At 37.7% G+C, this 19,072-nt stretch overlaps 1 protein-coding gene across 1 annotated transcript in view; it reads right to left on the bottom strand.

The window, feature by feature from the left end:
* The window catches only part of MALRD1 (MAM and LDL receptor class A domain containing 1), a 515,151-nt gene that overhangs the window by 11,434 nt on the left and 484,645 nt on the right, over positions 1–19,072 (bottom strand). Inside the window, exons 37-38 of the mRNA XM_043884605.1 lie at positions 18,857–18,936; positions 18,665–18,761 (exon numbers count right to left, since the gene is read on the bottom strand). Coding sequence (XP_043740540.1) covers positions 18,665–18,761; positions 18,857–18,936 — 177 coding nt within the window. The remainder of the gene's footprint in view (positions 1–18,664; positions 18,762–18,856; positions 18,937–19,072) is intronic.

The raw sequence follows: 19,072 nt of genomic DNA, 5'->3' as shown, positions 1-19,072 counted from the left end.
CATTGTGCATTTTACCATCAGGCTACATGATATTTTTGTTAATTGAAATGAAATATTTTCCCCTGTAAATTCCTCCATATGAAAACCCACTCTAATTTCCTTATTGAATTCCCGTAGACACATAATCTCTTTGCTTAAAAAACTGATTGCAGTATTGAAGTTAATTATCAGTCTTGTGATTTCCCCTAGCAATCACCTAGAAACTGGCTTCTTTCTAAATCTTTTGACAATTTAAACTTGAAAATGCTGTGTAAGAATCTGTCTAGAAAAATGAACTTAGTTGCATTTATTTATCTACACTCACGTCTCTCCAACTAGAATATTAACTTCCTATAGGCGGAGCTAAAATCTTCATAATTTATCTAGGAAACATTTCTTGAGCCCCAGATATGAGCCATGTACCCTACTGCAGAGCTACTCAGAATGTGATTTATATTTGGTTATGGTCTTACTCTGTTTATCGTTCCAAGATTACATAAATACAAAAATTGAGGATAGCTGTTTAGAAATGTTTGTGGCTATTTGTCTGTTGAGGCTAAGAATAAGAAATCTGGACTAGTGTTTTGTGTGTCTTTTAATTTTACTTTCCAACTACTTCTTACAAAAGCATTGGTATGTGATGGATTGAAAACAAAACAAGACACAGCTGGTCCTCCTCATACAGTTTAGATAGCTCTGTTCTGCTAACGCTGGTGTTTAGATATGAGTAAATACACATGTGCCTAGCTGATTTCTACTTCTGATTTCTAATAACTTTTGCTAGCTGAAAACATGTATATTTTTGCTCTTCTGAAAATATTTTCTCTTCCTTTCTCTTTGAATAAATGTGATACCCAAAGCCCCACAGTTGGAAAGGGCCAAGTACTATATAACTTTCTTCAATCAGAATGAAATAATTTTTCATGTAAATTGCTCTATATGAAAACTCACTCTAATTTTCTTATTGAATTCCCTTAGACACATAATCTGTTTGATTGAAACTGATTGCAGTGTTGAAGTTAATTATCAGCCTTCGTGATTTCCCTTAGCAATGGCCTAGCAACTTGCTTCTTTCTAAATCATTTTAGACAATTTAAAGTTGACAACTCCATATGATAATCTATGTAGAAAAACTGACTTACTTCATTATGACTCACAAATACTGACAAATTCCTTTAAACATACCCTGTTTTGGATTTATCAATACATTTATTAACACTCTCTTGGATCTACGAATTCATTCAGATCATAGTGCTTAACATTTTTAAAAAGCAATAAAATTGCATTTTCTTATACTTATTCTAAAACAACTTAGTTTTAAAATATAAAGAGAAATGGACCAGCTAGACCTAATTGATATCTATAGGACATTTCACCCCAAAACAATCAACTTCACCTTTTTCTCAAGTGCACACGGAACATTCTCCAGAATAGATCACATTCTGGACCATAAATCTGGTCTTGGAAAATTCAAAAAAATTGAAATCATTCCAGTCATTTTTTCTGACCACAGTGCAGTAAGATTAGATCTCAATTACAGGAAAAAAAATTGTTAAAACTTCAAACATATGGAGGCTAAATAACACGCTTCTGAATAACCAACAAATCATAGAAGAAATCAAAAAAGAAATCAAAATATGTATAGAAATGAATGAAAATGAAAACACAACAAGCCAAAACCTATGGGACACTGTAAAAGCAGTGCTAAGGGGAAGGTTCATAGCATTACAGGCTTACATCAAGAAACAAGAAAAAAACCAAATAAATAACCTAACCGTACACCTAAAGCAATTAGAGAAGGAAGAAATGAAGAACCCCAGGGTTAGTAGAAGGAAAGAAATCTTAAAAATCAGGGCAGAAATAAATGCAAAAGAAACTAAAGAGACCATAGCAAAAATCAACAAAGCTAAAAGCTGGTTTTTTGAAAAAATAAACAAAATTGACAAACCATTAGCAAGACTCATTAAGAAACAAAGAGAGAAGAACCAAATTAACAAAATTAGAAATGAAAATGGAGAGATCACAACAGACAACACTGAAATACAAAGGATCATAAGAGACTACTACCAGCAGCTCTATGCCAATAAAATGGACAACTTGGATGAAATGGACAAATTCTTAGAAAAGTATAACTTTCCAAAACTGAACCAGGAAGAAATAGAAGATCTTAACAGACCCATCACAAGCAAGGAAATCGAAACTGTAATCAGAAATCTTCCAGCAAACAAAAGCCCAGGACCAGATGGCTTCACAGCTGAATTCTACCAAAAATTTAGAGAAGAGCTAACACCTATCTTACTCAAACTCTTCCAGAAAATTGCAGATGAAGGTAAGCTTCCAAACTCATTCTATGAGGCCACCATCACCCTAATTCCAAAACCAGACAAAGATGCCACAAAAAAAGAAAACTACAGGCCAATATCACTGATGAACATAGATGCAAAAATCCTTAACAAAATTCTAGCAAACAGAATCCAACAACATATTAAAAAAATCATACACCATGACCAAGTGGGCTTTATCCCAGGAATGCAAGGACTCTTTAATATCCGCGAATCAATCAATGTAATACACCACATTAACAAATTGAAAGATAAAAACCATATGATTATCTCAATAGATGCAGAGAAAGCCTTTGACAAAATTCAACACTCATTTATGATTAAAACTCTCCAAAAAGCAGGAATAGAAGGAACATACCTCAACATAATAAAAGCTATATATGACAAACCCACAGCAAGCATCACCCTCAAAGGTGAAAAATTGAAAGCATTTCCCCTGAAATCAGGAACAAGACAAGGGTGTCCACTCTCACCACTACTATTCAACATAGTGTTGGAAGTTCTGGCCACAGCAATCAGAGCAGAAAAAGAAGCAAAAGGAATCCAGATAGGAAAAGAAGAAGTGAAACTCTCACTGTTTGCAGATGACATGATCCTCTATATAGAAAACCCTAAAGACTCTACCAGAAAATTACTAGAGCTAATCAATGAATATAGTAAAGTTGCAGGATATAAAATTAACACACAGAAATCCCTTGCATTCCTATATACTAACAATGAAAAAACAGAAAGAGAAATTAAGGAAACAATACCATTCACCATTGCAACAAAAAGAATAAAATACTTAGGAGTATATCTACCTAAAGAAACAAAAGACCTATACATAGAAAACTATAAAACACTGATGAAAGAAATCAAAGAGGACACAAATAGATGGAGAAACATACCGTGTTCATGGATTGGAAGAATCAATATTGTCAAAATGGCTATTCTACCCAAAGCAGTCTATAGATTCAATGCAATCCCTATCAAGCTACCAATGGTATTTTTCACAGAACTAGAACAAATAAGTTCACAATTTGTATGGAAATACAAAAAAACCTCGAATAGCCAAAGTAATCTTGAGAAAGAAGAATGGAACTGGAGGAATCAACCTGCCTGACTTCAGACTCTACTACAAAGCCACAGTCATCAAGACAGTATGGTACTGGCACAAAGACAGAAATATAGATCAATGGAACAGAATAGAAAGCCCAGAGATAAATCCACGAACCTATGGACACCTTATCTTTGACAAAGGAGGCAAGGATATACAATGGGAAAAAAGACAACCTCTTTAACAAGTGGTGCTGGGAAAACTGGTCAACCACTTGTAAAAGAATAAAACTAGAACACTTTCTAACACCATACACAAAAATAAACTCAAAATGGATTAAAGATCTAAATGTAAGACCAGAAACTATAAAACTCCTAGAGGAGAACATAGGCAAAACACTCTCCAACATAAATCACAGCAGGATCCTCTATGACCCACCTCCCAGAATATTGGAAATAAAAGCAAAAATAAACAAATGGGACCTAATGAAACTTAAAAGCTTTTGCACTACAAAGGAAACTATAAGCAAGGTGAAAAGACAGCCCTCAGATTGGGAGAAAATAATAGCAAATGAAGAAACAGACAAAGGACTAATCTCAAAAATATACAAGCAACTCCTGCAGCTCAATTCCAGAAAAATAAATGACCCAATCAAAAAATGGGCCAAAGAACTAAACAGACATTTCTCCAAAGAAGACATACAGATGGCTAACAAACACATGAAAAGATGCTCAACATCACTCATTATCAGAGAAATGCAAATCAAACCACAATGAGGTACCATTACACGCCAGTCAGGATGGCTGCTATCCAAAAGTCTACAAGCAATAAATGCTGGAGAGGGTGTGGAGAAAAGGGAACCCTCTTACACTGTTGGTGGGAATGCAAGCTAGTACAGCCTCTATGGAAAACAGTGTGGAGATTTCTTAAAAAACTGGAAATAGAACTGCCATATGACCCAGCAATCCCACTTCTGGGCATACACACTGAGGAAACCAGATCTGAAAGAGACACGTGCACCCCAATGTTCATTGCAGCACTGTTTATAATAGCCAGGACATGGAAGCAACCTAGATGCCCATCAGCAGATGAATGGATAAGGAAGCTGTGGTACATATACACCATGGAATATTACTCAGCCATTAAAAAGAATTCATTTGAACCAGTCCTAATGAGATGGATGAAGCTGGAGCCCCTTATACAGAGTGAAGTAAGCCAGAAAGATAAAGAACATTACAGCATACTAACACATATATGGAATTTAGAAAGGTGGTAACGATAACCCTATATGCAAAACAGAAAAAGAGACACAGAAATACAGAAAAGACTTTTGAACTCTGTGGGAGAATGTGAGGGTGGGATATTTCAAAAGAACAGCATGTATACTATCTATGGTGAAACAGATCACCAGCCCAGGGGGGATGCATGAGACAAGTGCTCCGGCCTGGTGCACTGGGAAGACCCAGAGGAATCGGGTGGAGAGGGAGGTGGGAGCGGGGATCGGGATGGGGAATACGTGTAAATCCATGGCTGATTCATATCAATGTATGACAAAACCCACTGAAATGTTGTGAAGTGATTGGCCTCCAACTAATTAAAAAAAAAAAAAAAAGCAAAAAAAAAAAAATAAAATATAAAGAGAAATTTTTAAGTACATAAGCACATGATTAGCATTCTATGTAGATCTCTTAATTTCTTAATTTCCTATCATTTTTCCTTGTCGGTGTTTGCATGCTTAGTCATGCCTGACTCTGCAATTCATGGACTGTAGCCTGCCAGGCTCCTCTGTTCATGGGACTTCTCAGGAAGAATACTGAAGTGGGTTGCCATTTCCTTCTCCAGGGGATCTTCACATCCCAGAGATAGAACCCGTATCTCCTGCATTGGCAGGCAGATTCTTTACACATTGAGCCATCAGGACCTATATTTTATTTACATTAACCCACACCATTCTCCAGTACAAGCTTGACACGAGTTGTTCTGTCTGCTCTTCCTGCTTTTCTTCTGGGGTTTCCAATCTATGAATTCAGACTTGAGTGATGTAGCACATAAATCCTTTCTCAACCTCCCCCACCACATTATTTTCACCTCTGAAATAGACTAGGTCTCTCCTTTACCTGTGTTTCTCCAAAACTTAGTAGGAAGTAGCTGCATGTGCTTCATACATGCTTATTGAAGAAGTGACATTATTTGCTTTTCTATATGCCTTCTCCACCAGACTATACATTATCCCATATTTCTATATCCCCAGCTAAGAAGACAGTGCCCAGCAGATAACTAGGTGCTTAATAAATGTTTGCCAACCAGTATATTAATGAATGATTAAGAGTTTCTGATATATGTGTTTCTTTTTCCAAAGACAAAAACAGGCTGATCTTCAAGTTCTGTTGTAATTGTGTCCTTTGATTCATTAGTGAGCTAGAGATTCCCACACAGTAAACAGATCGTTGAACTTAAGAGTGTCCCTAAGGATGCTTCTAAGGAGAAATGGTATCAAAGATGATGTGAAAGCAGAAAACAGTCTAGCAGGAGAATGGCAAAGCAGTTAGTGAAGAAAAATTATGGAGCTGATCCCACCGTCGCCTCTTTGAAATTCCCTATCCTCTAGTATCATTAATAATGAAAACACTTAGAATTCTGATTCTCTGGCAAAAGGGACTGAATGTATTTGCTACATGCCATTGTAGACCTAAATGGTTTGCTAATAGCACATACCTCACTTATCTTTACTACCTTCCTGTACTTCCTCAGTTAAACAGGTTACCTCTTTCAAGCAGCAACTCTGGTTTCCCTACAACCATTCTTCTACTCTGATTGCTTGGATAGGCGGAAACAAGTGAAACACTGAAATATATCAGGACTGAAAGGCTGTCTTCCTGCTCATGTAAGATTTATAGTGAACAGAAAGATTATGCTGAAAAGCGCCTTGAATCTTGCCCCCAGGACTATTTCTACCAAACAGTCATCTGTATTGAAATGGGAAAATAGCTATCTTCAGATCAAATAATTAGAACATGGAGCTATTGTATAGTAAAGGGCTCTTTCTATTTTTTCACACAGAATTTATTTCTTAGACTATTTGGAGTCTGTATCCAATGACAACAGAATTGAAACAACTTGAGAAAGTTAGCAGTGACAACACACATATGTACAAACCAATGAAGCCTGTATTATTCCAGACTTATATCCCTGACACATTGCATGTAAGCTGATTTTGTACAGTCAACTCTTTGCAACTCCAGGAACTGTAGCCTGCCAAGATCCTCTGTCCATGGGATTCTCCAGAAAAGAATACTGGAGTGGGTAGTCACTGCCTTCTCTAGGGGATCTTCCCGACCCAGGGATCGAACCCAGGTCTCCTGAATTGGCAGGCAGAATCTTTGCCATCTGAGCCACCAGGGAAGCCTCAATGATCAGAGAAGTGGTTACTTAAGGAGCTACTAGTTATTTAGTAAAGATAGCAAATCATTTTGAAAATTCATGTGAAATTTTTAATTTTGTTCATTTGATAAATATGAATATTACTTTAAGAGTAAATGTATATACTCATCTATATAGGGTGAGAATGGACACGTGTATATGTATAGTTGACTCACCCCACTGTGTATCTGAAACTATCACAACATTGTTAGTTGGCTATATTCCAATATAAAATTTAAAAAAGTAGAATGGGAATAATAACATGAATAAAACTGATAATTAGATTACCAATTAGGTGGACTAGATTAGACTGTCAGATGACAGGCATTGTTTTCAGAAACATTCAGGGTAAAATCTGTCACACATATAAATATCCAAATGAAATGATACAGTGTGAGGACAATATTGAGATAAGTGAATATAGTCACTTCTTAAAGTAAATTTGAATTTCCTGCCTCCCTGAAATGCCCAGTGTTTTGATATCCAGTTTCTTCCATAGATTATGAATGTGTATACTTACAGGTTTTTGGTTTTCTATAATGTCCTTCATTCATATTCCAGGATTTAAGCTCCTGATTATGGGCTGATTTTGTAGCCCATCATGGAATTCAATAATGATTCTGCTAAAGGTCATACATGTAGGCATCATTCAGAATTCCTTTATTAGCTTTCAGCTTCTATAGAATGGAATGAAGGTCAATCTGGATTGAAATTTTTCAATAATACTCAACAATGATATCCTAACTTTAAGAGTCATCTGTGCGGATTCTAGCAGAAATAAATCCTGGAGCATTGAAACCAAGTGAAATATTTCTTGGAATATAAGATGTTCATTTGGGCTCAAACATCCTACTGGAAATAGGCTAGAAATCTGATTTAACAAATAATTCAGTTCAGTTGCTCAGTTGTGCCCAACTCTCTGCAACACCCCATAGACTGCAGTACGCTGGGCATCCCTGTTCATCCCGACTCCCGGAGTTTACTCAAACTCATGTCCATTGAGTCAGTGATGCCATCCAACCTTCTCATCCTCTGTTGTCCCCTTCTCTTCCCACCTTCAATCTTCCCCAGCATCAGGGTCTTTTCAAATGAGTCAGTTCTTCGCATCAACTGACCAAAGAACTGGAGTTTCTGTTTCAACATCAGTCCTTCCAATGAACACTCAGGACTGATCTCCTTTAGGATGGACTGGTTGAATCTCCTTGCAGTCCAAGGGACTCTCAAAAGTCATCTCTAACACCACAGTTCAAAAGCATCAATTCTTCAGCACTTAGCTTTCTTTGTAGTCCGTATCTCACATCCATACACGACTACTGGAAAAACCATAGCCTTGACTAGACAGACCTTTGTTGGCAAAGTAATATCTCTGCTTTTTAATATGTTGTCTAGGTTGGTCATAACTTTCCTTCCAAGGAGTAAGCGTTTTTTAATTTCATGGCTTCAGTCACCACCTGCAGTGATTTTGGAGCCCCCCAAAAATAAAGTCTGCCACTGTTTCCCCATCTATTTCCCATGAAGTGATGGGACCAGATACCATGATCTTAGTTTTCTGAATGTTGGGCTTTAAGCCAACTTTTTCTCTCTCTCTCTCACTTTCATCAAGAGGCTCTTTAGTTCTTCTTTGTTTTCTGCCATAAGGGTGGTGTTATCTGCATATCTGAGGTTATTGATATTTCTCCTAGCAATCTTGATTCCAGCTTGTGCTTCTTCCAGCCCAGCGTTTCTCATGATGTACTTCGCATGTAAGTTAAATAAGTAGGGTGACAATATACAGCCTTGACGTACTCCTTTTCCTATTTGGAACCAGTCTGTTGTTCCATGTCCAGTTCTAACTGTTGCTTCCTGACCTGCATACAGATTTCTCAAGAGGCAGGTCAGGTGGTCTGGTATTCCCATCTCTTTCAGAATTTTCCACAGTTTATTGTGATCCACACAGTCAAAGGCTTTGGCATAGTCAATAAAGCAGAAATAGATGTTTTTCTGGAACTCTCTTGCTTTTTTGATGATCCAGTGGATGTTGGCAATTTGATCTCTTGTTCCTCAAATAATAATTACTGGTTCCTCTGGTTCCTCAAACAAATAATTACTAAGATGCATTTTCTAACTGCTATTTGCTGAACTTAAGAATATGAATAGGACATGGACCCTACCATCAAGAAGCTCACAATCTGTTATGGGAGACATCAAACCAAAAGTCAATGTGATGAGAAAAAACAAGGCTGAGAACAAAGCCGTCTGGACGCTTATAAGTAGGAGTGTTTGCTTTTGTCCAACCTCACCTGGGAAGATTCGCAGATGACATAGCTTCTGTGGTTAGTTTTTGTGAAAGTTTTTCCTTTTATGTTTTATTTTTATGGGAATGGAAGAAGTAAACCTAGTATTTCTGAAAATTTAGTCTATCTTCCTTTGACCAATAAGTTCTTCTTGATCACTGGAGTCTGGAAAAATGGCAGCTGGTATCATTCATTCTATGTCTTGGGCATATTTGGCTTATAGAGCCTGAATTGTAGGACTTTGATATATTACTGCAAACACATTACAGATTCTAGCCACCTTATTTTTCATCTGCCCTACGTGTTATTTGTGAAAAGCACACTGTGTGTTAGGCAAAGAACAGAGTAAGCAAACACTGCTGTCTCTGCTTCCCAGAGATTTATCGGCAAATAGAATTATAACTGAGTCCCAGATATTGCTGTTTCTGATCATCAGTCATCTGTGTGGTCAAGACCACCATACAGATAGATTTGCTAAGTGTCTGGTCTAATTTTGAATTGTAAGTTAGACACTTTTAATTTTTAAAACTAAGCATTAACTCTTTTGGAGAATTGTAATGCAAAGATAAAGATAGGACACAACTCAGTCAGATAAAAGGCACCCTAATAGCTGAAAGGTTTAATACAGTTATTAATACATCACAACCAGGCAATACTCAGGGCCCAAAGGAGTAAACCCTATGTCTATTTAAAGATAAATAAATAAATAATAATTTTTATTATTTTTTAATAATAATTAAATTCTGCTCTGAATTGTGGGGATGGCCTATACATCAGGGTTTCCCAATCCCCTGGACCCCAGTCGTGGCCTGTTAGGAACTGGGCCACACAGAAGGAGGTGAACGACAGGTGAGCAAGTAAATTTCATCTGTATTTACAGCTGCTCCGGATAGTTGGATGGCATCACTGACTCAATGGACATGAGTCTGAGCAAGCTCCAGGAGATGGTGAAGGACAGGAAAGCCTGGCGTGCTGCAATCCATGGAGTCACAAAGAGTCAGACACGACTGAGCAACTGAACAACAACCCCATCACCCCATCGCTCTCCCATCACCCCCAGGTGGGACCATCTAGCTGCAGGAAAACAAGCTCAGGGCTCCCACTGATACTGCATTATGGTGAATTGTATAATTATCTCATTATATATCACAAGGTAATAAGAACAAAGTCCATAATAAATGTAATACACTTGAATCACCCTGAAACCGTCACCCCACTCCCAGTCTGTGGAAAAATTGTCTTCCATGGAAACAGTCCCTGGTGCCAAAAAGATTGGGGACCACAGCTATACATGACAGATATTTGGGAAAACTTTAGTCCAACTTCCTCATTTATGTATAAGAAAATACAGAATATCAAAATAGTTTTCTTCCCTATTGCTAAACCTGTTTATCTCCCTGGGTTTTTGGAGTTTTGTTAGCGGCATTATCAACTATGCAGTTGTCTAAGTATAACACTCTTGGATCAATTCTGACACTTGTTTTTTCCTCACCAGTTATATCAGGTCAGTTGTCACTGCTCAAGTTCAAGTTCTCATTGTCTCTCATCCAAACCTCTGAAATAGGATTATGTTCTCTATACAGATGATCGCTTTCTTAATCTTACCCTAATCTATTCTCATGCTCTGCATTTTTAATTTTAACCGTAAATGTGATCTGGTCATTTTTCTCACAGTCTTAAAAGACTTCTTGTAATTCTTAAAACACTTTCCTGGCTTGCGTCAGTTAAGGCCCTAGCAGGAAACAGCTGATATACTCCAATTGGGAAATGTGAGGTGTGTTCGATAAAATGATAATTTGCAAAGGTGTGGCCAGAATATAAAGAAACCATAGAGGATGTGGCAATAGGCTGGCCAGTGACATCAGGCCTGTTCCCAGCCTAGACTGGAAGGAGGAAGTCTGAGAAGAGGTACGGCGGGGGTCTGCATAGGGCCCCTCATGGACCCATCACTGCTACCAGACGGCTAGAACGGTGCTGGGGCCACAGTCCAGGCTGGAGCCAGGACTGTGAATACCCAGCCCCCTCTCTCTTTCCTCCCTCAAGATGCGCTCCACTTCAACCGAACATAATATAAATTCAAATGACAAGGGAGCCCATTAATGCAATCCATACAGGCCAGTTCTCTAGACCTTGTGGGGACAGAGATAGGCAGCACTTACCCCAACTTTATCAATAAATTGAAAACTACTTCATAGTCATTCAAAACCCTTAACCACCTCTCTACCACATACTTTTACCACAAGAGTAATGTAACTTGTTACCCTCCATAATCTATAGCGATGTCAGCCAACTGAGAAACTTTAAGTTTCCACATTATCTTTTATTTTCAGCAATGTTCTTTCCTCATCTCTACCTAGTTTTTTCATCCTTTCAGGCTTTATATAAATGTTTCTTTCCCCTCGCAGCCCTCTTCATCCATCTGAATTGCATCTCCCCAGAATACATCGCCTCTTTGTGATATACACCAAGACATATGCCATGCCCCACTCACACCACTCTGAATAAAAGGGGTTCTGAAATCCCCAGGCACAGGGTAGGGAATGGGACTCCTCTGAGAGGTGCAGAGATGTGATCTGCCTGGGACAAAGGCTCTTCTTCCTTTGAGGTCTTTTTTATGGGCCTGTTCTATCATTTCAAGACAAAAGACAAAGGTGAGGATTAAGGGAAAAGAATAGGTGGCATGGTATTCTTTAAAAAAGAGAGAGAGAGAGAGAATAAAAGGAAGGAGGAGCAAGCGGAGAAATCATCATGATCACATATGGTCCAATCCTGTTTTTAAGGGAAAGATTTCAAAACCCTGCTCTCCATTTTCCTTTTCTAGCTCAAAGTAAACATTTAGCAGAACATTTGACAGAACATGGCCAATACATGCACAAAGGCCTGAGACTAGGGAGTTAGGTTTGTGCATCTTAACAGCTGTACTTCTTTTGGGCAAACACATATGTGGAGAGAGCAAAGGTTTGCAAGCATTGGGAGGTGACCTTAGTCATTGCTGCTGGTGGAATTCCAGTTTGCTAAGGCTAAGAATTCATTTCCGGGACCAAAGACAGGCTCACTAGTGACATTCTAGCTGCAAGAGCAGCTGAATGCCTTGAGGCACAGAGTAAGTAATTTTTGATTTTGGCTAAGGATAAATATTCATTACTGAGCCCAGTTTAGGTCTAGCCAAGGATCACAAACTAGGAGAGAAGCAAAACTTCCACCCCCAAAGAAACACATTATCATACAAGGTGTTAGCAGTGGGAAAGGCTCTGGGAGAAAGAATAATAATATAGAGACAGATATTTTATTTGGCCATCAAGGCCACTCATTCATAAATCTCAACCAAGAACATCTGCACTTTGCATGGGCAGCTGGTATACCTTTTTGGATACCAGTCACCCTCTTTCTTATCAGAAATATAAACAATTACTATTTTGATCATTCTTTCCTTCCATTTTATCCCCAAAGTATTTTGTTTTACATTTCTACCTTTACACATGCCATAGGCAAATAAATACATTACTATAATGGAGTATGAGTCAGAAAGCATATAAGATGATAATAACCATATATATATCTATATCTATCTATCTATATATCTTTGAGCTTTTCAAGACCAGCACATAGGAAGTCTTAATATATGTTCACGGCATTGAATCAAGAGGCATTTCCAAGATCATATTCAGGTCTTATAATTTCCTACTCAGTAATATTTTTACAGTTGTACATACTTATAATCCCATGAAATTACTTAGAAAGTTTTTAGAAAGACATAGACCTATCTTATTTCTCAGCATAACTGAATGAAATAGGTCTGTTAATTTTTAACATCTGTTAGTGTATTTATTAAATCAACACAACCCTTTAGGAGTAAGTGCCACAAGACAACATAATAAACAGCTATTTATTGCGTATTTTTCCCCAGGCACAGATGATGTAATCCAAAATAGGAAAGCAGTGGGTGTTATGTGGCTTTAGGAAAGTAAGGATAAATAGTCCACTATTTATTTGTGTTCTTTAATATTGGTTTCCTGGTGTAGGTGGGATTGTCACAGCTATTTTGTATTAACTGCAAACAACTCTAGAAGTTAATACAAATTTGTTGCATCCTCTAAAGATGTGAGAGTTGGACCATAAAGAAAGCTGAGTGCCAAAGAATTGATGCTTTTGAACTGTGGTGTTGAAGAAGACTCTTGAGAGTCCCTTGGACTGCAAGGAGATCCAACCAGTCCATCCTAAAGGAGATTAGTCCTGGGTGTTCATTGGAAGGACTGATGTGAAGCTGAAACTTCAAAACTTTGGCCACCTGATGCGAAGAGCTGGCTCATTTGAAAGGACCCTGCTGCTGGGAAAGATAGAAGGCAGGAGGAGAAACAGACGACAGAGGATGAGATGGTTGGATGGCATCACTGACTCAATAGACATGGGTTTGGGTGGACTCCGGGAGTTGGTGATGGGCAGGGAGGCCTGGCGTGCTGCAGTTCATGGGGTTGCAAAGAGTTGGACATGACTGACTGACTGAACTGAACTGAACTCTCATGAGGAAAAATCTGGTGGATTTTGGACTGTGAGGCCAGGTGTATTAGATACCTTTCAGAGACCTTTCAGGATGACCACCATCATCCTTACCATGGGGCATTTATGGGGTCCCAGCAGCCATATTTGTACAGTTGATCTTGCCCCATAACTCACCCATAGTTGATTTAACCAGAAATGGGATCTTGACCCAAGTGGGCTAATCAAAGGGTCTTCCTTTGGAATATGGAATAGAGATAGGAAAACAAAGATATAGTCTCTCCACAGGCCTGGGGGCACAATGAATAACATCCATCCTCAAGGCAATACCTTTTTGTTATATACACAGAGTAAAGGCAGTATGTCTTCAGAGAGAGAATCACCAAGAGCGAAGCAAAAAGCAGCAGAGATGAGAAGCAGAATACCACAGGGTCCAGGCCTTCCTGAGGCCTGATCTCTTTATTCCTACCCTTGAGCTCTCTAAGACATGTGCACTGTTACACTAAATTCTTTATTTTGATTAAGGTGCTTGAGATGCTTTCTTCCCCTGCAATCAGTGTCCTCACTCATACATTTGCTGGCAAGTAGCTAACAGAAAGGTCAGAGAATGTATAATAAAATCTAGGAACTGCATCTCTAAAAACAACTTTAAGAGGCTTGTTGTTGTGTTTAGCATTGTCTGAGCACACAGTGCTCCATCCTGTGTTTTTTAGAAATGAATACAAAAAAGTTTCAAGTCACTGAAGGATCTCTTATGCTACAGATTCTTTTTATAAAATCTAATGAAAAATAGTAAGGTTAAGGTTTATTTAGAGAAGGTGATACATTTCCTGCTTACATTAATTCCTGCCTATCTCAAAGTTTTGGTATTATTTTCAAGATGAGTCATTGTTATCATGTAGCTATCTCCCAGCCAAACATTCTAACTTGCTTTAGGGCTTAAATGATTTTTTTGCAAAAAGACATTTAAAAAAGTTAATGTGCAACATTTTAATTGAAAAGTCATCAGTAGACATGAGCAATATTTCTGGTGATGACCGGAAGTATGGATAATATTAAAGTACAGACAGTCTTCAATAGGTGTATATTGGATATGTTATGCATATGATGCTAGAAACTGGGAATGTAAAGATAAGGAATGGTTAAGATGGAAATTGTTCAGTAATGACACTACAAAATGGTGTTGTAACAGTCTCCTTGAGGATAACATTCTGACAACTCAGTAACTAACCCTGAAGGGATACCAGGCTATTTTTCAGTTCAGTTCAGTTCAGTCGCTCAGTCGTGTCTAACTCTTTGCAACCCCATGAATCGCAGCACACCAGCCTCCCTGTCCATCACCAACTCCCGGAGTTTACTCAAACTCATGTCCATCGAGTCGGTGATGTCATCCAGCCATCTCATCCTCTGTCATCCCCTTCTCCTCCTGCCCCCAATCCCTCCCAGCATCAGGGTCTTTTCCAATGAGTCAACTCTTCGCATGAGGTGGCCAAAGGATTGGAGTTTCAGCTTCAGCATCAGTCCTTCCAATGAACACCCAGGACTGATCTCCTTTAGGATGGACTGGTTGGTAGTATCAAAAATACATGTGTTTCTATAGCTCTGCTAGGCATATTGTGTGAAATGCCACACACTTTAGAGGAATGCTAACACTTCCCAAGGGTAGGGTGTGTGTGGAGGGTGGAGTTGGTGGAGAATCAAACTTGCTGCAGTGGTCTTTGAGCCTTGCCACTTGAGTTAGCTCTAAAATCATTTAGAAAAATATGCATCTCCTTTTACAGTTTTATTTTAATGTCTAAAAATTGTATTGAGTCAATTTCTAGACAGGTTGATAAGAAATTGGGGGTCACTGAGGAGGGGATAGGGGTCTGGGGCTCTCAAGGAGGAGAAAAGGACAAACTTTTTTTTTTTTCTTACAGTCCTTAGTTTTAGTTTTTTTTTCCTTAAGCCCAGAGCTGATGATTACACAACAAAACAACTCAGCTTAAACTCTGTACTAAGGATTATATAACAACAATGTATCCTGCTTGAGGATATGTTTCTCCTTCTTGAGAACCTTCTGACTAATCCTGTTATCTTAAAATGTAAATTGTGGGAATGGGTCTAGTAAGACCTTTACAATCTTGGGACATTCTTTTGATTTATTGTAATAACCAATTTAAAAAGTATATAGCTCCCTTGGTAAGACTAGTGAGGGGGCACTCTCCATCCCCTTCTGATGTCTTTGCCAGAAGCTTTCTTTGTTTTCACTGTAATAAAACTTCTGCCACACAAGAGCCCTGAGTGGTCAAGCCTGGTCTCTCATCCTGAAGCTAAATCTTCTTCAGAGATCAAGAATCCGGTATTGTTCACAGTAAGCTGTAAGTTTAGTGGTTGCAAAGAAAAGAATTTCTGGAATATTTTATATTGAGTTCTTTAAATTATGGAATTTGCCTACCATCTCATCTAAGTGACAAAGCCAGTCGTGCCAACTATCCAATCAACTAACTCAAACTTAATTTTCAGATAAAGCTGACTTATTGTTAAATTTAAATACATATGTTAAAACATGTACCAGGGAATCTAAAAAAAGAAATGATACAAATGAATTTATTTAGAAAACTGAAACAGACTCACAAACATAGAAAACAAACTATGGTTTGTTACGGTTACCAAAGGGGAAAGGGGTGGGTAAGGGATAAATTAGGAGTTGGGGATTTAACAGATACACACTTGTTTAGTTGCTAAGTTGTACCCCCCTCTTTTGCAACCCCATGGACTGTAGCCTGTCAGACTCTTACTTCTATATGTAAAATAGATAAACAGGTCCTACTGTATAGCACAGGGAACTATATTTGATACTTTGTAAAAACCTGTAATGGAAAGTAATCTGGAAGAAAATATATGTATATATACATATAACTGAGTCACTTTGCTATACACCAGATACTAACACCACACTGATAAACAACTGTACCTCAATTAAGAAAAAAATCATGATTTCAAATTCTAAGTGAGAAAGGAGAGAAAGAGGAAAAGAGATCTCTCAGGCTGGGCTGCGGTGCCACCTACATTTGCCTTAGAGGTCTCTCCATAGTCCAGAATATACAGGTTGTCCAATATGAATCTGGAGAAGGTGTGAAACTTAAGGTTCTTTTTGAGGACTTCTGCTGGTTGTGTTCATATGAAAACTTATTTATATAGTGCAATGATTAATTTTATGTGTCAACTTGATTGGGCTGTGGAGCCCTATCGTTTGCTCAAACAACACTCCAGATGTTACCGTGAAGGACTTCTCAGATGTCATGAGCACTTACAGTCAGCCAACTTTAAGATTACTACCTCTATTGTGAGTGGGGCTCATTCACTTATTTGAACGCATTAGAAGTAAAGGCTGAGATTTCTTAAAAAAGAAAGAATTCTGCCGCAGGATTACAACAGAGAAATCCTACCTGTGTTTCCAGTCTGATAGCTTGTCTGAAAGATTCTAGACTCATGCTTACACCATCAACGCTTACTTGACTTTCCAGCTTGCAGGCCTGCCCTGCAAGTTTCATGCTTGCCAGTCCCCATATTACATGAACAAATAAATCCTTCTCTCTTAATATATTATATTATTATCTTATTAATACAATTAAATGTGATTATCTCATTAATATTAATAAACAATTTTATAATCCATATTGCATAAATGTAATATATTAATATATAATTCTTTATATGGAAATATGTTAATTTTTAAGATATCTTAATATATTGTATACTGACATATTTAAACATAATAAGATAATATATTAATATGATAGTTATATAATAATTACTAATTATTGTATAGGTTTTATATATTTATACATTAAATATAAATATATTATGTATTTGATATTTGATAAAAATATTTAAAATATTTGATATTTGATATCAAATATTATGTATTTGATATTAAAATGTATTTGATATATACATTTGATATGTATTTGTATTTGATATATACACACAGAAGGATAGAAACAACAGGATATCTAGCTAGCTAGCTTTCTATCTTTTTATCTATTTTTTTGTTTCTCTGGAAAATGCTACTATATATAGTAGCACAAAGCCAGTATTTCACTTAGTAACATTGTTTCTTTTTTCCCCCACTACCTTAAGTCCAGACTTATTTTCATTCATGTTTGTATCCACATTGTCTGGCATATTTTAGGCACATAAGAAACAAAGAATTAATAGATGAGTAAGATCTTAATAGTAATGGATTAAAACATCATATCTTTTTTCCTAATGAACACTATAATTTTATAATAAATGTGCCTTAATTGATGATATCAAGTTTGGTGTCTGCTAATTAACATGACTGCAGGCTGGAGATCCGAGGAGAATTCAAGCAGGAGGCACATGTAAGTTGGCACCAAGGAACAGGCAGTTTATCCAGGGCTCTGTGACACATTGGCTTGCAGCAAATCTAAATTTCTGACCACAAATACAGGTGTGCACGAGACGATGCGTTCCTTTAATTTCTTAAAATTTCATGAAATCTTATTTTGAGCCCTTATCTTGTTTAGTTCATGGGAAAGTCAACCGCTTTCATTACTGGGGGATGTGATGTGTTTCTCATTCAGATGTAGAAGATGGGTATGGGGTAGGAAGCCCCAGAATCCTGAAGGGCACAGTAGGGAGTGAGGTCTTAATCATGCATGAGTCTAGCCCAGGGTCTCTCCAGGTACGCAGCTCTCAGCCTCGGATCTGCCTGCCGCCGAGGACATGGAGGCTTGGTCTGGGCACTGGTGCAAGACCTCCCTGAGCAAGCTGAGAAAGCGTCTCTTTGAAAGATCTGCTGCCAACCCTAAGCACTGCCAGAAAGTGGGACATCCATCACCTTGTGCATCTTTCATTTGGGCTGAACATCAGGTTTTGTTATTTGGTGTCATCAAAAATGTTCCTAACGTAATCAGAAAAGTAAACGTATGGGTTTTTATTTAAAAACTACTAATCATTAAATAGCTTAGGCTTTCTTCCCAGAAAAATAAATCCATGAAGTATGGAAAACTAAAGTTACCTGAATGTAACACGGAATGAAAGAAAAATATAACAAATAAAATGTTTCAGAAAATTGGTCTGCCAGAACAATCGAAGGCATCACTTACCTTACTGGTACTTTTCTGTTGGCAAGAAAACACAAGACCGCCAGTGTAATATGAGCTATCAGGAAAGCTAATCCAATACCCAGGAGGGCCCATATATCTGGAATTTCAAACCAATGAAAAAAATGTAAATATTCAGTGAAAAATATTAACAGACTCCAAAATTCAAGTGATTTTGGTCACAATGTCACTTACTGTTCTGAGTGTTCGTAAAATCAGCAGTCGGTGGGTTAACCTTGATGTTGCAACGATTTCCCTTCCAACCTTGTGCACATCTGCAAATGAGATAAAATGTGATAGTTGGCCAAAAAAAAAAAAAAAAGAAGAAGAAGAAGTGGAAACATATTTTAGCAGTACTGTCATGGAATAAAACAATGAATGTTAAAAAATAATGAAATACCAGGAATGTGG

This window comes from Cervus elaphus, chromosome 23, assembly GCF_910594005.1.
Source record: "Cervus elaphus chromosome 23, mCerEla1.1, whole genome shotgun sequence".
NCBI lineage: Eukaryota > Metazoa > Chordata > Mammalia > Artiodactyla > Cervidae > Cervus > Cervus elaphus.
This window is presented reverse-complemented; position numbering and strand designations above follow the sequence as displayed.